Consider the following 16976-nt stretch of genomic DNA (forward strand, 5'->3'; position numbering starts at 1 on the left):
GGGATTGAACTGACTGTACCTCACAGGATGTTGCTCATGTGATGATAGACTCACCAGCGCCGCCCTGCAGGACGTAAGCGGCATGTCTGTTGAATGTGTGCTGTGAAACATGAAATCTGCTTTCCTTTGCTTTCTTTCCTTTTTATGATCAGTGTTTAGTCTCAACTGCAGGAGTTTGGCCAGTATTAAACCATACAGATGGTCAAAGCAGTTTCATTCTTCTTTTCAACAGTGCTGTCATTCTGTCAGTAACGTCGGCATGGAATGGAAGTTGCGATAGTCTTTAATTCCCTATTGTGACGTTTATCCAAGTGAAATGGCTTCTCAAACAAGAAAAGATGTAGGGCGGGACTTGATTTTCGCCATGGGGAATTGATTGAATGGTTGTGGTTTGCTATTGGTGGATCTCATGTGAGTGACAGGTTGCCCCGCCCTCACGCCAGTAAACGCATCATCAGAGAAGATCTTGATTCTTTTGTAGACTAAAATAGTTCATTACAGGTTTTCTATTTAGGATACACTGTCAAAAGTGCCCTCTCCCCTTTCAAAATGAACGTGTGTATATATGCTGTTTTATTGCTAGTTGTTAATGTTGTGTTTGTGTGTGTTTAAAGGAGCAGGAGTTTCTTCAGAAGCAGCAGCAGGATCTGGACAGCGCTCTGAAGAAGATCATTCAGCAACACAAACGTGAGCTGGCCACGATCGAGAGAGACTGTCTCAACAACAAGCAGCAGCTCCTGAGAGGTCAGACTGGACATTCCCACTCAATATTACCCTTAAAGGGATACTCCACTTTTTTTGGAAATAGGCTCATTTTACAACTCCCCCAGAGTTAAACTGTTGAGTTTTACCGTTTTTGAATCCATTCAGCCGATCTCCGGTTCTGGCGGTACCACTTTTAGCATAGCTTAGCATACATCATTGAAGTGGACAAGACCATTAGCATTTCTCAACAAAAAAAAAGACCAGTGTTTCGATATTTTTCCTAATTTAAAACTTGACTCTTCTGTAGTTACATCGTGCACTAAGACCGACGGAAAATGTAAAGTTGCGATTTTCTAGGCTGATATGGCTAGGAACTATACTCTCATTCCTGCGTAATAATCAAGAAACTTTACTGCCGTACCATGAGAGCAGCAGGCGTAATGATATGACGCAGCGCCTGAAAATAGGCTACCTTCCGTCAACACAACGGAACTATTTTCAGGAGCTGCGTCATATCATTACGCTAAGCTATGCTAAAAGTGGTACCGCCAGAACCGGAGATCGGCTGAATGGATTCAAAAACGGTAAAACTCAACAGTTTAACTCTGGGGGAGTTGTAAAATGAGCCTATTTCCAAAAAAAGTGGAGTATCCCTTTAAGTCTTATTCTCATCCTCCCTAATGGATTGTTTACAGCTTTTGCTGTGTTAGCAGTTAGCGGCTCTAGTCAGCTGTTTGTGCGGTGAGCACCACAGCATTAGAGATATAATAAATTGCACACTACCGTTTTTTTTATATTAATTTTTGAAAGAAATTACAGTTTTTTCAAATTGCTTACACACTATGTGGAACTGGAGGCTGCCCAGTCCTATTGTTTGAACCGCGAGAGGCGTCAATTGCCGTCATTGCGTTGTGCGTCTGGTTCAAGTTTTACTCTTTTGGCGTAAGTCGTAATCCGTACGTAAGCTAGTTATTTTAGTCGATAAAGTTTTAAATATGGATATTTTTCTTACACAAACGCATCGCTTCGCTTCAGAAGACCTTTATTAACCCCCGGAGAGCCGTGTCGAGCACTTTAATCATGAATTAATGCACTTTAATGGACTTCCAAAGTCATCCAGTCATTCACTGCCTTGGAATTATCAACCTTGGAAGAGCCAGGAAATGTATTAATATAACTCTATATAACATAACAGTATATAACTGAATGTCATATACACCTAGGATGACTTCAGGGTGAGTAATCATGGGCTAATTTTCATTTTTGGGTGAACTATCCCTTTAAATAGTTTTGAATGATGCGTTTGCTTTTGCAAGAGATGTCTGATGTTTTGCATGTTGTGTGTGTGTGTTTTGTGTGTAGAGTTTCAAGAAATTGAGCCATAGTTTCAGAAATTGTGTGTTAGCAATTTGAAAAACTGTAACACTTTTACTCTGCAAGGAATTAAATTGATCAAAAGTGACAGTAAATATATGTATAATGTTACAAAAGATTTCTATTTCAAGTAAATGCTGTTCTTTTGAACTTTCTATTCATTAACATATCCTGAAAAAAATGTATTACGGCTTCCACAGAAATATTCAGAAGCACAACTGTTTGATGATAATCAGAAATGTTTATTGAGCATCAAATCATCATATTAGAATGATTTCTGAAGGATCATGTGACACTGAAGACTGGAGGAATGATGCTGACAAAGAGAGCAAAAGAGGCTTCTTTAACAAACATCAAAACATCTTACCAACCCCAAACTTTTGAACGTTAGTATATATCGGTACCATATTGGTTGTCAGACAGTATTAGAGATTTTTTCTCGTGTTATTTATAGCTATCATTTGATTTTGAATATTTAATTGTGCATGCTCATTCCCATGTATGTTTACCTTGGCCATAATCTAACTCTTACGTAAAGTTAATGTTAAAGTTTATTACATAACACGGTTACATTTTCATCAATAATGTTGTGATGCATAAATTTATAGCGCTTGCAGCATTTTAAAGTACTGCTTGTATTATTATTATTTTTTTTTTGTAACTTTAGACAGAGAATTTTAATATCAGCCATAACATGAAAATAATAATCAGCTCATATCCGATAATTTAAAGTAGTTTTAATATCGACATCCACCTATTTTAATGCAAATTTTCAGATATCACATAAAAACATGATAAGAAGACATAAGCATAAACTACATTTACCAAATAAATCCCTTGAGGCGCAACAGATAAATCATGTGCCTCAACAGAGGATGTGATTGGATAACTAGACTAACCAGCGGACCGATTTCATTGCACGGCATCTCAAATGTTGGTTTGGTTGTTCTGAAATCCCTGAGCCAAAGTCTGTCATCAGAATGATTTGATATATGACTTCCCAGAAGCGTCTCAAACGACTTGTTAAATTCACAACTTTGGGCGGGAAAAACTTAGCTATAGTTACCTTACCGTGTGCTCTGGTACTGGGCTAGCTTTTGTCACACGGGGTGCCATTTGAACTTTGAAAACAAAGTTCAGTTGATTTAACTTAGTTCTTCCTGATTCTTGCAGCCAGAGAAGCCGCCATGTGGGAGCTGGAAGAGCGCCACCTACAGGAGAAACACCAGCTGCACAAGCAGCAGCTGAAAGACCAGTACTTCATGCAAAGACACCAGCTGCTCAAAAGACACGAGAAGGTTACTTCCCACATCAGCCTTATACAGTCTGTGCACTTCTGGTTGCTATTGTTGTGATTTTAAACTCTGAGTGTGTTTGTCTACAGGAAATGGAGCAGATGCACAGGTATAACCAGCGTCTGATGGAGGAGATGAAGAGCAAACAGACTCAAGAGAGAACCAGACTGCCTAAGATCCAGCGCAGTGATGCTAAGACCCGCATGGCCATGTTCAAGAAGAGTCTGCGCATCACAACCACAGGGGTCACGCCGGAACTGGAACGTGAGAGGGTCAAACAGGTCAGAGGTCATATCAGGTTCAGGCTTAAAGGTGCAGTAAGCGATTTCTGATTCATGCTGTTGAAAGTGGATCGGACCAACACGGTTGTAGCCAATCCGCAGTAGGGGGCGTGTCCACTCATGATGGGGGAGGAAGGAGAGTGAGATTTGAAGACTGTTGAAAGAGAAATGGCTGAACGACTTTACAAACGAGAAAGGTTTAGAGGAATAACACTGGAAAAAAGAAGGGTTATGATAAGGCATGAGCTTTAGGACGCACGTCTGTATCAGGAAAGCGTTGCTGCTAGGGGTGTAACAATACATCGATATGGATCGATGCATCGATCAAACGTCTAACGATACGATGCATCGATACCACACATAAAATATCGATGTACAGTACCTTTATTTTGACACGCTCCACATCTTCACGTAAACTTTCTCCGCTGAAATAGACGCCTGACAAGATTGACTGAACCCTTTGTCACAAAAGACAGTATTTTCCACTGTCATCGAGAGTTCACAGCAGAAACAACAAGCCCCGAAAAGTTTGTTTTAGCAAATCAGTGCGCAGTATTCAGGTCAGGTGACAAGGCTGCTTGTCACTTTGAAAAGACGCGCTAGCTGAGAGGAGTTTCGTCAAGCTGACTAAAAGTGATCGAGGATGGATTTCAGCGAACTTGATGAACTCGTGATATCTTCTTCGGGGCGTAAAAGTAAAATAAAAGCTGAAACTTTGTCACGGAATCTTGCTAAAACAGCACGTTTAGTGGTGAGTGAACAGCTCTCTGTATTGCGTGTACGTTAATCACAACAACAAAGTTTGACAGGCGTCTATATCAGCTGAGGAGATTAGCGTTACAAAGATTAACCAAGTGTTTTATTATGTATCATAGCAAATACTTGGCTTTGTTTAACTCTGAAACATGAAATGTGGAGTTATCTGCTTTTGCCATAGAAATATATATATATATATATAAAATATATAAATCCTTTCAATGAACTTTAATATAACAGAAGAGTTCATTTGCAAAAAGAGATAACTGCGTTCTTGTTTATTTTCATATATCATTTTTTTTTACTTGTAACAAACTACTTGTAAATGTCCCAATTGGGAGAGGGTGTGCAATTTTCAAAGAGTTTAATTAAACTTTCATGTTATATATATTTGGATGTATTGTGAGTTAATAAACGTAACCGGTTGTGTACACTTAGCACATAATATCTAAATATCGATTAATCGATCGATATAGCCCTGAATCGAATCGAATCGTAATCGAATGGTAGAATTTTTTGAGGTATCGGCAAATATCGTATCGCTGGCTGAGAGAATCGATATCGTATCGTATCGTGATTAACTGTCCGATTTACACCCCTAGTTGCTGCGCTGGATAGAGTTAAGCGGGTAGGCCTGAAAACGGACGCAGAGGTTGCGTTGTTTCTGCTCCATACGCGAGTAACATTGGTTTGCCATGTTTCACAGAACCAAGATATGCTTTATATGCAAGTGTCATTGTTTGTCTGGAGCTGCTGGCGACTAATGGTGTGTTCACACCGAACGCGAATACAGCGTCAAATACGCGTCTATCGCGTCTAGTTAGACGCTTGAACATTCGCTCGAGTTCAAATTTTTCAACTTGCGCGGAAGACATTCGCGGCAAACGCGTCGCCCAATTCGCGTCATTCGCAACGCCCGGCGCGAATGATGCGTCTATTCGCGTCTTTGCATTGACTTTGTATGTAATCTACTCGCGCAAATAATTAAATTCGCGTTCGGTGTGAACACACCGTAACAACCAACTTTAGCTTGTTTGCCATTTGTTCGTTATCTTCGCTTTATTTTCCGCGAAGCATTATTTTGCTTCTACTATGATAAAGTGTGTCTTGCATTGTGTGTTCGTGCATTTTGGGGGCAGAGACATGAAGGGAAGGGTGTGTTTCTTGGGTTGATTTTAAATGTCAGTGGTGTTTCTCAGAAATCACTTACTGCACCTTTAAATGGTTAGTTCACCCAAAAATGAAAATTATGTCATTAATGACTCGCCCTCATGTCGTTCCAAGCCCGTGAGACCTCCGTTCATCTTCGGAACACAGTTTAAGATATTTTAGATTTAGTCCGAGAGCTTTCTGTCCCTCCATTGAAAATGTGTGTACGGTGTACTGTCCTTGTCCAGAAAGGAAATAAAGACATCATCAAAGTAGTCCATGTGACATCAGTGGGTTAGTTAGAATGTTTTGAAGCATCGAAAATACATTTTGGTCCAAAAATAACAAAAACTACGACTTTATTCAGCATTGTGATGTCTTCCGGTTCTGTTGTGGATCCGCGTTCAGTGACGCCGCTGACGTAAGACGCCGCTGACGTGTGTCTGGTGCGTCCGAGCTTCGTTTACAGTCTGAGGGAGACGCACGCTGGAAACAAAACAATCTTCGCACACATGTCTAAGAATTTCGACACAGAGGAAGACTTGCCTTTTTTTTGCCCAGCCATATTTATTTGAACCCGAATACACGGACGCACCAGACACACGTCAGCAGCGTCTTACGTCAGCAGCGGCACTGAACGCGGATCCACAACAGAACCGGAAGACAATACAATGCTGAATAAAGTCGTAGTTTTTGTTATTTTTGGACCAAAATGTATTTTCGATGCTTCAAAACATTCTAACTAACCCACTGGTGTCACATGGACTACTTTGATGATGTCTTTATTTCCTTCATGGACAAGGACAGTACACCGTACACACATTTTCAATGGAGGGACAGAAAGCTCTCGAACTAAATCTAAAAGATCTTAAACTGTGCTCCGAAGATGAACGGAGGTCTTACGGGCTTGGGACGACATGAGGGCGAGTCATTAATGACATAATTTTCATTTTTGGGTGAACTAACCCTTTAACTTACAAGAATTTTAACATTGCTGCCTGATTCTGCAGAAATAATCAACTTTGTATTTATCATGATATTACATTTTGAGATCTGCTAAAATGACATTTTAAGGTCATGTATATAAAAAATAGTGGAAATTAACATGCTCAAATAAATATGGATATGATATGGATCTAATATCGATGGATACCACTTCATATCAATATGGTACATGGTATTGTGCATCCTTAAATATTTCAACTTGTTGCACAGATCATTTTCTTCTTGGAGTTAGTGTTTGTGTAGTAATTCTTATATATTTGTGTGGCCGATGAACAGTTTGCAGCACAGGAGGAGAAGAGACAAAAGAACGAGCGTCTCCATCAACTCCAGAAACATGAGAATCAGATGAGAGACCTGCAGACGCAGTGCGACGCCAACGCCAGGGAACTCCAGCAGCTGCAGGTACACCTGAGCATTCACCGCCAGACGAACAACACAGCCCTTACTCCGTCGTAAAAAACAAATGGTAACGTGCCTTGTGTGTGTTGTAGAATGAGAAGTGTCACCTGTTGATCGAGCATGAGACTCAGAAGCTGAAGGAGCTGGACGAGGAGCACAGCGCAGAGCTCAAGGACTGGAGAGAGAAACTCAGACCCCGCAAGAAGGTACGACACTAGTATTCAACCTCAATCACAGTTCTGAAGGGCCTATCACTCTTTTAGCAATGTTGCACATGAAACCTGAAATGCTAATTTATATAGACTACCATTCGGAAGTTTGGGGTCGGTAAGATTTTTTTAAAATGTTTTTGAAAGAAGTCTCTTATGCTCACTAAAATGAAATATTATTACAATTTGAAATAACTGTTATCTATTTTATTATATTTTTAAATGTAATTTATTCCTGTGATCAAAGCTGAATTTTCAGCATCATTACTCCAGTCTTCGGTGTCACATGATCCTTCAGAAATCATTCTAATATGATGATTTGATGCTGAATAAACATTTCTTATTATTATCAGTTTTGAAAACCGTTATGCTGCTTAATATTGTTGTGGAAAAAAATATACTTTTTTTCATCTTTGATTACTAGAAAGTTCAAAAGAACAGCATTTATTTGAAATAGAAATCTTTTGCTGCGTTATACATGTATTGACTGTCACTTTTGATCAATTTAATGCGTCTTTGCTGAATAAGATATGAATTAATTTCTTACTGACCCCAAACGGTTGTGTATTTAATTTTCACTTTTTTATTGGTTATTTTTTATCTTAATTAAACCAATATGTTGTAATGTTCAGCAATTAAACTTCATCATAATAATTCAAAGAAATTTGAACTTTCAATGTAAATTACTGAGACCTTTCAAAACTGCACTCATTCATTTTTCCCTTATTAAAGGGATACTTCACCTCTGGAAAGATGAATGTGTATTTAAAATGGGTCATTTATGTAGAAGAAATGTGAAATTATTTCTGAATTTGGAGCTTTCTAGATTAGATATTTTTGGCTTATGTGTATGAAAGACTACAACTCCCACAATGCACTTGCTTCGCTCCCCTAGGAGGCCACGCCTACCGGTAACAGAGCAGTAGTTAAACAACAAGTCTAGGCTACTAGTGAGTCTCCCGTGATGAGTCTGCCCGAAAATGTGTTTCGAGATCGCCCAAAATGTCCGGGATTCGGCTTTTGCGTTCTACAGTCGCCATTCATTATGTTTACTGTGGCGAGCAGGACGAGACTGAGGAACAGCCCCTACTACTGACTGTAGTCTTTAGACTCTGGCCAAAAAATCCTCCGATGACTCAAAATGACGATTTTTGCGTCATCTGAGGATTTTTTCCAGACAAAAAATACATAAATCTCTCGTCTCAGGGGGATATGAGGGTGGAAAGCATAGGTTAAATTGGGGCGGAGCGCACCGGAGCGCAGCTCCGCCTCCTCGGGTCCACAACACACCCTGCCGGAGCTCAGCTCCGTCTCCTTCAGCACCAAATATATAATTTTTGTTGAGTGTATATAATGAAAGTTATGAAATAGCTGCAATGATTCGCCCATCGCAACGATGACCTTCTCGTCTGAGGTGCTTCAGCACTCACCCGCTCGTCAATGTCAAAATGTTTGAGTCCAATCAAAGCAAGTGGGATTTATGTTCACAGAAGCGCAAGCCGAGCGCGAATTCCAACGCGACGCTTCACGCTTCAGTTAACGGGCATACCGTGCGAGATAAGATGCAAGTAATCTAAACAGCTGTTTGTCGATAGCAGTTTTAAATGATCGACAGAAATACTCAGTTTGATCAAAGACAGTGGATAGCCTACTATAAGCTCAATTTAACAACACAAGCGCCCAATTAAATATATTGCCATTATTATTGTAATATATTTGTATAACGTTACCTCGAATGTGTTCGACTTTTCACTGTTTGTATCACTCCACTTGTTCGTGTTTGCGCAACTTGCATCATTAAGCCAGAAGGCGGCGACAAGTGACTGTCTTTATGAGTGAACAATTGAACCATTGATTAAATGAACAGATTAGCTAGCCCAAAAATATTGATTAATTTAGGAAAGAAAAGTAGCTGAAACTGATGCTCATACTAATTGCTCATATGCCTCTGGGCACAAAATGATTGCATTGGCGTTTGTTTGAAATGTAACATCTACAAAATAATCCTCGAATCATTTCTTATTTAAGGACATTCCCGTTTCGAATATGTGATTGTGTATTGTCAACAATATGCATAAACATTCTGCATTTCTATTTTATAGTGTGGTGGATCACTCATTGCGACATTTAAACTGATTCTCATGTTAAAGAATCTGTTATCTGATCAAATAGGCCTAGGCTACTTCATGCTGACCACTGACATGCTTTTAAAGCTACTGTTGTCCTTTTTTTTTTTTGCCTCCCAAAACACCCCCAAGCAAGATAATTTTTGGAAACTTTTATTTAAACCCCCGTACGGCCCTGCGTGTCGGTGTGATTAAAACAAACAACAAATTGCCAAAGAAATTGGCCCTGATTCTTTTAAATCAACATTTTTTCTTGTTTTAAAAAGATATTTGCCAAACAATATTTTCAAACATGTTCAATTTCATACATTTCCCGAGGGTGAAATCCGTTGCTGTCTGTTAACATAAGTAAAAAAAAAAAAAAAAAAAAGGGAATTGTAAAGTATTTCTCTTTGTTTAAATACACACTCAACCCTACCTTACACATTAATACTGGAAAAGGAGCCTCTTTGGTGTAGAAACACATTAAGTCATTTTACGGCGCGATTTTGAATGATGACCATTCACCGTAAATACGGGCTCCCCCTCCCTATAAAAGCCAATTTAACCACTGGTGGAAAGCATGGTAATTCGAAAATACTACAGGTTTTCTACTAATACAAAGCTTAATGCTAAATCCTGAAGTATCCCTTTAAAGATGCCATGTTGAGATCACATGACCAGCCAAATTTACTTAAAATTCTTGGTAAAACCCCCTATTACAGGACTTTCTCACCATGGCTGTCTATGAAAAGCTTTTGTGTGATGCTTCATCCGCACCACTAGATGTCAGCAAAACATTATTGAGTCCATCTTTAATATTGAACACTTCCACCATGTTTGATTAGTGCTTTACTAAGAACATGAAATCTCTCTGTCCAGGCCCTGGAAGATGAGTTTGCCCGTAAGCTTCAAGAGCAGGAAGTGTTCTTCAAAATGACCGGGGAGTCTGCATGCCTTAACCCCTCCACCCAGAGCCGAATCTCTAAGTTCTACCCCGTCCCGAGCGTCCACTCCACCGGGTTTTAAAGCACAGAGATGCTGAACTGCTATGACTGAACCTCTGCTGCCTCCTTCCCTCTGATCGCTGCTGTCAGTCAGAACGGAGGGCCGGATTCTTCTAGTATGATTTTGATTTTATTCTTTTTTTAGTTTTATTTAAGCTTTAAATGTGGATTTTCAGTGTGGTTGGTTTTCCAAAACATTTCAGTGATGGTTTCGGAAAGATAATGTGATTTAATTCTATATGCCACTTAGTGAATCTTTTTTTCCCATTTTCTTCTTTTTTTAAATTTATTGAAAAAATGTCATAATTTTACCTCTTTTTTCTTTTTTTGGTCTCAGAGTATTAATCGTGGTTTACTGTGGTATTTTTAGGACTATATTTGCAAACATGGAATGACTGTTCAACTTCGGGGCTGATTTGCTTGAGTAAAGACTGAGTCAATGCTTGATGTCAGTGGTTATGAGAACCGAACGAATGATTTAAATATCAAAATAAAGCCATTGATTCTGCCAAGCGACATTCTAATGAAGTTTAATCGCACATTATTTAGAGAAATACATTATCAGGACATAATGTTAAATGTTAATTCATGATTTCTTGGTTATTTCCTGTATGAATTACAGGATATATTTGAACTTCCATCATCTCGAATCACTTTTTGTGAGCTTTGTTTATTATCATAACATGGATTTATACTTTAAGCAGCAGCCATAGTCATTTCTTTGAAGCATTTTAGCATATCAACCACACTGTGTGCAAATATTCTGACATCACTGTGGAAAGAAGTGCATTTGCACTTGCTCTGCTATGCAATGTGAACATGTAGCTGCATTAATCATCTCAACTTTACAATTCATCGACAAACTTTAAAGCAAAACACCTCAATCTTTTCATATTGTCGATACTGTTCATATTGATTTTTCCCCGATAACATGCGTAACTGGAGATTCATCCAGACATCTCTACTCTACATTTGTGTACTTTTCGGGTAAGACTGTATAGAGGATGATGTTTCCTGTAAACCAATTTAATTTAATTAGACATGTTGTTTTTTAGCATTTTTTAGTAAAAGATTTTTTCTTCATCTAAGTTCACTTTTTTAACATGCAGTTCTAAATGTGTTTACTGCATTTACATTTGTGGTGTAGTCTGTAAAAACCGCACAAAACGACTGTGAAATCTGTGTGTGGGGGGGAAAGACAGAAAACATGAAGTTCTTGTCATTGATATAACCTCAGAGCAATGTTCATGTTTTACTGTAAAGAGAGTGCTGTGCGCCTTCTGATACAGGAATTCCTGCAGGTAGTCGCATAATCAGTACTTTTTCTTGATTTTTTTTTTTTTTGTACACATTTTCTTTCACAAAAATAACAGTTGTAAGATGTATTGTGTTTGTGTCAAATATCAAATCATTGTGATTATAGGAAGCTACTGTAATTAAAGCATGTGTGGTGAATCGTTCAGTTGTGTGGGTCTCTGTATTCAAGTGTCTCTCTGTTTATTATGAATACGAGGAAAATACTTTAGTAGAAAGACTGCGCGCTCATATTACAATGAATGGGAGAAAGTGTAACGCGTGATATGGCGAAATAAGTCCCGCCTTCTAAGTAAAATAACCTTTTGCCAGAGAATGTCTAATAGGGATTCGAAAATAGTCTTTGTTAAAGCGATTTGAAGCTTTTGAAAATCTGACAAATATTCAAAGGTACTAGACTGTGTACTTTAGGGAGGGAAAGAACTACAATCCCATGAAGCATTGCAAACAGCGTAATCGAATTAAAAACAACAGAGAAATATAAAACTACTCATTTACGGATTACATTTATAAAAAGAATGTATTTTTTAAAGTTTATTCCAAAATTATAGTGTATATACACAAACATTTCAGTATTTTGAGAGCCTAGGGAGATCGATTCGATTACATCATTCGCAGTGCTTCAAGGGAGTGGGCGGAGCTAACAAGATCTTTTTGACTCTGATTGGTGTAACAACAGCTGCCGTTAGAAGCTCCAGTTTCTATGGAAAGTCTCAGTTGCATGTAATGACTGCTGCTGCATGTATTGCCTGAAAAAGGCTGTTTTGATTTGAGTTTTTATGAGACAGTTGTTTTCAGATAGTCAACAGCTTTGGAATATTTGATGTTTCAAAGATGGCCGCCGAGTGAAATGACTTGCCTTTAAATGACTTAAAGGGACTTTGATATGAGGTCTTCAGAAGTCTCAGATTAAAAACAAAGCAAATATCTTTATTTCTCCATTTAAAAGTCAAGCCACATTTGATGCTATTGAAAGTCTGTAATAATGAAAGCATTTTAGCACATCAATTGACAAAAAGCTAATTTTAAACATCCATATCCCCGGATTATGTTAAATCTCATTTTGCAGTCATGCACACATATTTATGACGAGGAAAAAAATACAATATTTTTTAAAAACTGAATACGTCATAGCTGTCAACCTTCCCGTTTTTTCCGGGTTTCTCACGTATTTTAGCTCTTTTCCCGCTGTCTTCCCGTTTTAGTATTTTCCCGTAAAATATCCCGTATTTTTACGCTCTGATTGTGTTAACTCAGACCACGCAACTATCTGTGTGGCTTGCACTTGGGTTGCTGGACTTGCGCACCCAACGTCATTTTTGCCGCGCGCACCTTCGCGCTCGTGCGGAGCGTCGAGTATAAACAAGGCTTTCCGTGTCAGCGGCGCGCGCGCTCAGATTCGGTAAAGGAGCACAGATCTCTCCCAAATCATCTCCAGCAGTAGCAGCCTCTGAAGCACCACCTCCGTTTCCCTCGTAAGCTGATATTATATTTAAACAGATCTCTATGATAAAAAAATGTTTGTAAAAAATATTTTAATAACACGGTTTTGGCGGTTATAGTGTTCTAATGACGGTGTTCAACTATAACCATCGGTCTCACGGTTATATAATAACCGTCACACCCCTAAAGCCCCGTTCACACCGCCAGCGATTTTGTCGCTACATGTCGCTAGTCTCTGTACTGTGAAGTCGCTTGTGGGCGTTCGTAGTGCTGTCGCTCTAATGTTATTGGTTGACTGCACGCCTGGCCATATCTATACAAAATACCACCAGAAGTGATATATATACAACAATATCATTTTAATTTGACTAGGAATTAGGCTCAAAAGAAACAGTATGCTGTTGGGAGAGTGTTTTTATATTACCACAGCAGTGTTCAGTGGATTAAATCATTTACCAAATTAACGATCGATCAATCAACAAATTAAACTCACTCATTCCGTCATAAATGACTAAAACGTCATTCGAATTTGACAAATAATCAATTTTCTTGTCCCTAATAGTTAACATAATGCAGGGGAAACTGTAAAATGAACCGCAGCAGTGCTAAACTTGCATCACAAAATTACAACACTCGAACTTTAAATGTATGAATTAAACTCACTGAGACTGTCGACAGTTTCTTTTCCATGCCTCATTTTATTATATCCATGTATGTGGTTACAGTCAAATCATATAAACAGTGAAATCTCCCTCGAACTCCTCTGTCTTGCCTGCACTCGAGACGTGACGTGAGCTCCACTGAAAGTCTACTTTCCTATTGGTTGTCGCTCGCGAAAATCGCTTCACATTTGCATAAAGTTGAAATTTCTCAACTTTTGTCGCTTGTCTCTTGTCGCTTGACACGCCCACATTCTGTCGCCAACGGTCGCTGTCGCTCGTGTCGCCGGATGTCGCCAGCGCTCCATTGAAATGAATGGGATCATGTCGCTTTGTCGCTGCGTGTCGCTGGCGGTGTGAACGGGGCTTAACACACACACACACACTGTCTTTCTCTCTCTCTCACACACACACACACACACACACACACACACACACACACACACACACACACACACACACACACACACTGTCTCTTTCTCTCTCTCACACACACACACACACACACACACACTGTCTCTTTCTCTCTCACACACATAGTTATAAACTATTTAGACTGTTAATGATTAGTGCTTTTTAAAAAAAGTTTGTGGGTAAGAATCATGTAAAAAAAAATCCCTTATTTTGGGGATGGATTCCGGGAAATCTCCCTTATTTTCAATGTTCAATGTTGACAGCTATGGAATACGTTTTAATTTGTTCTTGTAATTTAGTGTGAATATGTTTATATTTTGGGAACAAATCATTGACAAAAAAATAGAAAAGTCTAAATTAAGATATGTACATTTCATTTTTACAGCATTGGCTGCACTGACATCTGTCTAAATTCCTGTGCTCCTCCTCCGACGAGTGGCATATAAAGCCTCACCTGTGGGGAAAAAAGGTTTGTCATGACATTATCATGAAGAAATATACTGTATGATCAATTATATATTTTGTAAACTGGCTCATACCCTTTTCTCCTTTCATTCCTGGGAGGCCTGGGTGGCCACTGGGGCCTGTATTGTACAATAGTAAAATTACAAGTTGAAACAAATATTGATAAATGATATCTGAACACTTGTCCATGCAAACAGACAATTTCAAGGAATACTCTGGATTAACCCTGTAAAGCCTGACATACTGTATTAAATAATAGTAAAAAAAATGGATTGGTTAATTGAATCTTTTTGACAATAAAACAAATGCATGTTTTGTTGAGCATCACATTTGATACTGTACATCAGCACTTTATGGCTCATATAGTATGATATAGTGAGAATATGGAGCTTAGAGGAGGAAGAAAAACACTGAGCAAAAATATGCAATTTGGTTCTTTTACTGATATTAATGTGGCCTAAAAGATAGCTTGTATAGTACATCAATGAGATCTTTATGAAAGTATAGCAGACGACTTGTATCAATGTCAGTTGTCACTTTATGTCTCCCATTAATATGTCTTAAGATATTTAAATGATCAAAGCTCTGTGGTTTTATTGGGGTGGGGCAAAACTTAATGCAATGCAATACAATGATGATATGATATAATGATGATGTATCATATTTGATACTCACAATTTCTAAAAATGATCAAGCTAACATAAGTTGCTTCAGTCCCTTGAAATATTAGTAACACTATAGAAGCTATTCTTATGTTTACCTTATAAAAATCAGTAAATATTTCACAGCAAAAAGGCATGTGAACCTCGACCTGAAGGTGGACATTTTTGTATAATTATACTAAAAAACCTTTTTACTTGTCAAAAAGGTGTGAAATAAGATGAAAGAAGGCACATTGTAGGTTATTCGGCAAAGTTTTGTTGATCATTTATGGTACGTTAATATACGACAACGATAGAAAAACACAAAAAACGACTAAAACACTGTTTATGCATGCCAGGCCAGTAATTAGCAATGTCACTTTGTAAAGAAAGACGGTAACACTTTACTTGAAGGGGTGTGCATAAGACTGACATGACACATGTCATGAATATGAAGGTTTTATGCAACTGTCATTAAGTGTCATTCGCTCAATTATGACATTTTTAATGCAAATATGACATTGTTTGAGATGTCTTTGTAATGACACCTTGACATAAACCAATACATCATAACCTGTCAGTGTCTTTGTCATGACAACTTGACATTACCAAGACAACACAACCTGTCATAAATATGTCATAAACATGACATAGCAGATTAATTATCAAACTTAAGAAACCACTTAGCTTCGTGGGTTAACATTACATTAAACTGTCAGGTGGTTGGTTTTGACATTGGCTGTCATGAGGCCATTATAACATTTTAATGACAAATTCAATTTGTTCCACTGTAGTTGAGGTCAAGAAAAATATTCATGACACGGTTATAATGGCCTCACGACAGCCAATGTCAAAACCAACCGCATGACAGTTTAATGTAATGTTAACCCATAAAGCTAAGTGGTTTCTTAAGTTTGATAATTAACTTGTTTATGACATATTTATGAAAATTTATGTTGTCTTGGTAATGTCAAGTTATCATTACCAAGACACTGCAGGTTATAATGTATTGGTTTATCTCAAGTTGTCATAACAAAGACATCTCAAACAATGTCATATTTGCATTAAAAATGTCATAATTGAGCGAATGACACTTAATGACAGTTGTCATAAACATGTATGAAACCTCCTTCATATTCATGACATGTCATGTCATGATTATGAAGGTGTCATATCAGTCTTATGCACACCCCTTGAAGTAAAGTGTTACCAGAAAGACTAACCGCCTGACATATTGTTAATACATTTTGTATATTGTATACAAAGTTGTATGTCATAAACATGTCATCTCTGTATGTTTTGCAACAACAAAATAAGCATGTCCCAGCCGGGTTCGTCACTTATTGGGGTCCCCTGGAAACATTTCGGTTGTGGTCTGTGTTATTTGCAGCATTTCTGTATTTGGTTGTGTTGTGAGTATTTGGAGCACACGTGTGTTGTAAAACTGATGAAGATGGTTTCTTAATTGCGTGTGTTTTTTCTTTTTGCATGTGTTTTCTTCAGTTGCAGCGCGTTGAGCTCTCTCGGCCATCGTAAAAACATCCTTGTCGTGTAAACGAACAGCCAAAACGCATAAAAAGTTTTCCGTTTTTAGTCGAAAACGGTGTTGTGTGAACGACCCCAGATGCCTTAGAATTTTTTTGGAATAAAACAATTTGAATATGTTTTCATTTATTTTAAATTTTAATATATTTGAAACCTACCAGATGCAGACATTTTGGTTATTTTGGTTAAAAATACGCAACGTTTGTTACT

The 16976-nt window shown here is 38.2% G+C and overlaps 1 protein-coding gene across 1 annotated transcript in view; it reads left to right on the forward strand.

The window, feature by feature from the left end:
- Positions 1-14653, forward strand: part of slkb (STE20-like kinase b) — a 39121-nt gene extending 24468 nt beyond the window's left edge. Inside the window, exons 13-19 of the mRNA XM_056253570.1 lie at positions 615-744; positions 3253-3377; positions 3464-3655; positions 6842-6967; positions 7057-7170; positions 10161-10401; positions 14501-14653. Of these exons, the coding sequence (XP_056109545.1) occupies positions 615-744; positions 3253-3377; positions 3464-3655; positions 6842-6967; positions 7057-7170; positions 10161-10307 (834 nt within the window). The 3' untranslated portion in view covers positions 10308-10401; positions 14501-14653. The remainder of the gene's footprint in view (positions 1-614; positions 745-3252; positions 3378-3463; positions 3656-6841; positions 6968-7056; positions 7171-10160; positions 10402-14500) is intronic.
- The last annotated feature ends 2323 nt before the right edge of the window (positions 14654-16976 follow it).

Source organism: Rhinichthys klamathensis, unplaced genomic scaffold (genome assembly GCF_029890125.1).
Source record: "Rhinichthys klamathensis goyatoka isolate OS25496 unplaced genomic scaffold, OSU_Roscu_1.1 h1tg000107l_1, whole genome shotgun sequence".
Taxonomy (NCBI): Eukaryota; Metazoa; Chordata; class Actinopteri; order Cypriniformes; family Leuciscidae; genus Rhinichthys; species Rhinichthys klamathensis.